This window comes from Mastomys coucha, unplaced genomic scaffold (assembly GCF_008632895.1).
Source record: "Mastomys coucha isolate ucsf_1 unplaced genomic scaffold, UCSF_Mcou_1 pScaffold9, whole genome shotgun sequence".
Lineage (NCBI taxonomy): Eukaryota > Metazoa > Chordata > Mammalia > Rodentia > Muridae > Mastomys > Mastomys coucha.
The window spans coordinates 94,543,051-94,546,601 of record NW_022196915.1 but is presented as its reverse complement, the minus strand read 5'-3'; the positions used below and the strand labels follow the sequence as shown (position 1 = coordinate 94,546,601).

General features: G+C 35.6%; 1 protein-coding gene across 1 annotated transcript in view; it reads right to left on the bottom strand.

Annotated features, from left to right (window-relative positions):
• The window catches only part of LOC116084220 (low molecular weight phosphotyrosine protein phosphatase-like), an 8,952-nt gene that overhangs the window by 1,953 nt on the left and 3,448 nt on the right, over positions 1-3,551 (bottom strand). The window contains exon 2 of the mRNA XM_031361022.1: positions 78-343. Within this exon, the coding sequence (XP_031216882.1) occupies positions 78-343 (266 nt within the window). The remainder of the gene's footprint in view (positions 1-77; positions 344-3,551) is intronic.

Below are 3,551 nucleotides of genomic sequence, written 5' to 3'. Positions count from 1 at the left end.
TGAGGTAACCCAATCACAAAAGAACAAATACGGTATGCACTCTCTGATAAATGGTTATTAGTGCAAAATCTTCTCTTGTAATCTGTCTTGCCTTACGGACTATGCTAATGCCATGATTCCTTAGGCAGCTGATGGCTCTATGATCTGGGACCCGGCCCACGTTCCATTCGGAAACAGCACTGCAGTCCATGGCAGAATTATCTGAAACCTTTTTATTAGTTAGCAATTTTCTGAACACTGCTTCTGAAATGGGTGACTGGCGAATGTTACCAAGACACACAAATAGCACTGACTTGGATCCAACCTCTGCCACGTTTCGGTGCAAACCCTCTAAAATTACATTCTAATTTATAAATGCCAGGACAAATGATGAGCCAGCAATTGTTTCAAAGAATGTTAATTGATTATAATCACTATTAATTGGAAAAGTTCTGCATATTTCTGTTTCACATGTTTGAACTTCACTACATCCTACATTATGAATTATGTGATTTTTAAATGACACATATTTCTAAATTTTCAAACCAATATAGAAAGAGACTTTAAAATTTATTTTCTCATATTTTACATCCAAGAGAGTTTCAGCCTTTCCTTCTCTCCTCTAAGTCTCTCTCCCCGGTTCCTTCTCCACAATATAGTTTTTTAATAAACTCTACCTCTTTAACTCTGCTTTGTACTTTATGATTGTTTGTATGTTTTAGTTGCTGCAATGATGATAATTGGGTTGAGATAGATATCAACTGCCATTGTAAACACTCCATTTACATGTGAACTAATGTTTACCTGTATGCATACAAACATTATAAGGGAAGGTTACAGTCATATACATGCATATGTAAGCCTGCAAGAAATTTAAAGATCCATTGGTCAAAGTACATCTTTATATTAAGGTAGAAAAAGCAATGAGGTACCATATTTGTACCCACTTAAAAAGTTGAATGTGAGAATTCAGACACATTTCTTCTAATTCAAAATACTTAGGTAAATTCACAAAACATTTTACTCTATCTAAATTAAAATAAGGTATACACATATTTACATGCAAACACAAAACATACATAAAAATTCAGAAAATTTTCAGAGTATTGACATGGTATCATTGGAAATATTGTTAAAAATTATTTTGTTATTTAGGATGAATCAGAATATTGTGGAGATAGGACATGGTGTAGTAATTGACATGCCAGTCAATTACCCAATTCCAGGTGGGTTATCAGGGGCTACCCATGAAGTTTATCTCTTCTTCAGTGAGATGCATGGACTGAGTTTATCCATTTACCTTTTCAGTGATTTTTTTGGTTACCTTAAGCCATAGAGACCATTAAGACTTTTCCCCATCAGTAAATAAAATAATGGTTTCACTGTTTACTGTGTTTTGTTCTTTTCCAAACACCAATAAAATGATATTAAATTCTCTCATTGTGTGCTGAAAGCGTTTAGACAGGAATGGCTGCAGTATCTTTTCTCTCTGATTTTTTGTCTTGTTAGCTCTTTATATTGCATCAACATTTACATCTTTTCCTTGTCATATAATTAATACATCTGTATGTTTCAAAACTTTTCTCTGGCTGATCACCTTCTCTGAGGTCTGTATGGATTTAAATATGGTATTTTTTTTCTCCTTTCACTGGTTTTTCTCTTCCTCATTAGAAAGCCTGATGTTTCTTTCAAGACTCTACTCAGTCACTACCTCTCACCATCCCCAAACTATACACTCTCATTCTACTGCTATGTAGTTTTTGCATTATTAAGAATCAGTTGAAGATCCTCTTTGTTATTTAATTCTGGAGTATGCTTAGTTACTTTATTATCCTAGTTCATAGGGTAAATTAGAGTTCATACAAAGTTAACACATAAAGCAAAGTCTATAATTTCTTTCATTGTTTCCTGACATATCTAAGATAAACTATGATTAAACTATTAAACTCAAGTCCCATTTCAGTCTCAATACTAAAACACAAGTATGTCACTTCATCGAAAACTGTTAAGGTGTCAAAAGGGAGTCAGAGTTTCACGTGGTTCTCATTTTGCTCTGTCATCTTATATCCCCAATAATTCAGCCTTGCTTCAAAGTTTCAGAAATTGATGTCCCCTCAGTTATGTGCATTTTCCTTTAGCTGTTATCCATTAACTAATCATGCAGCATAAATGACATATTCTTTTAAAGCCTGTTACTTAATTCCTGGTTTTGTGAATTAGGAAGCCAGAACGTTTTCTTTTTTGTTTGGAAACACTCTGCATTTCCAGTCAGAAAGATGTGGAGCTCCCTGCTCTCATAGATCATCAACCAATTCAATCCACAATGTCCAGCTGAGGGTTCAGAAGCCCGGTGATGATTTAGACTGAAAATCCACACCCATTAACCAGGACCAGCAATCAGTAAACAGATCCACTTTACTTAGGGTGATTCAAAACTGAAAATGTTTTGGAGAATTGAAGAGTAGGAACTTCTGGTGTAAGAAAAGCTCATTGGCCAGGGGCTTAGGGTACCTGGAATGCCTCCCCTGTATGGGGAAGCATTTCAGGAATCTCAGATGCTGACAGAACAGATTTTTATCATTAGGAGGGAAATTGATAATTGAGGCTGTGTGATATTCTTCAAGTAGAATTCCCCAAGCAAGGTCACAAAAGGAGAAGCCCAGCTACTGACAGGAGTCTTCCATATTGTACAGAGCCCAGATGCTTACTGGTCATGGTAGACATGGACAAAAATTTAGCATAGTTTTCCCACAGAAAGATGGTTGCATTGAGTTTGGCCAAGGATTACACAACCCCAGAGGAAGTTTCTTTAGAAACAACAAAGCATCTTTAGATGCCTTTATTGTATAAGGTATTTATTATGTTTAATGACACTGTTTTCAAGGTGAAAAACAAGCTATTAAGTTCAGATCTGTTTTTCAGGGAAAAGATAGTAAAAATCATTGTAATAAAAAAATGGAGTGAATGCTTAGACAACTATGAATGATTTTTAGAATTCTTATTTTTAGAATTCTAAGTGCTAATTTTCAAATGAATTATTTTAATTAGTCTTTTTATATACAGTTATATATGGATTTAGTAAGCATAACGTATTTCATCATAAAATCTTTAAAGTTTGGAATGATTATATATAATACCATATTTTACATCGGTAGTCATATCCTGAATTAAGAAAACCAGTTTGCCTATTAAAAAATGGGGTACAGAGCGAAAGAAAGAACTCTCAATTGAGGAACATCGAATGGCTGAGAAGCACCTGAAGAAACGTTCCACATCCTTAGTCATCAGGGAAATGCAAATCAAAACAACCCTGAGATTTCACCTCACACCAGTCAGAGTGGCTAGGATAAAAAGCTCAGGTGACAGCAGATGCTGGAGAGGTTGTGGAGAAAGTGGAACATTACTTCATTGCTGGTGGGATTGCAAACTGGTACAACCACTCTGGAAATCAGTTTGGCGGTTCCTCCGGAAATTGCACATAGGACTACCGGAGGACCTGGCTACACCACTCCTGGGCATATACCCAAAAAATACTGCAACATGTAACAAGGACACATGTTCCACCATGTTCA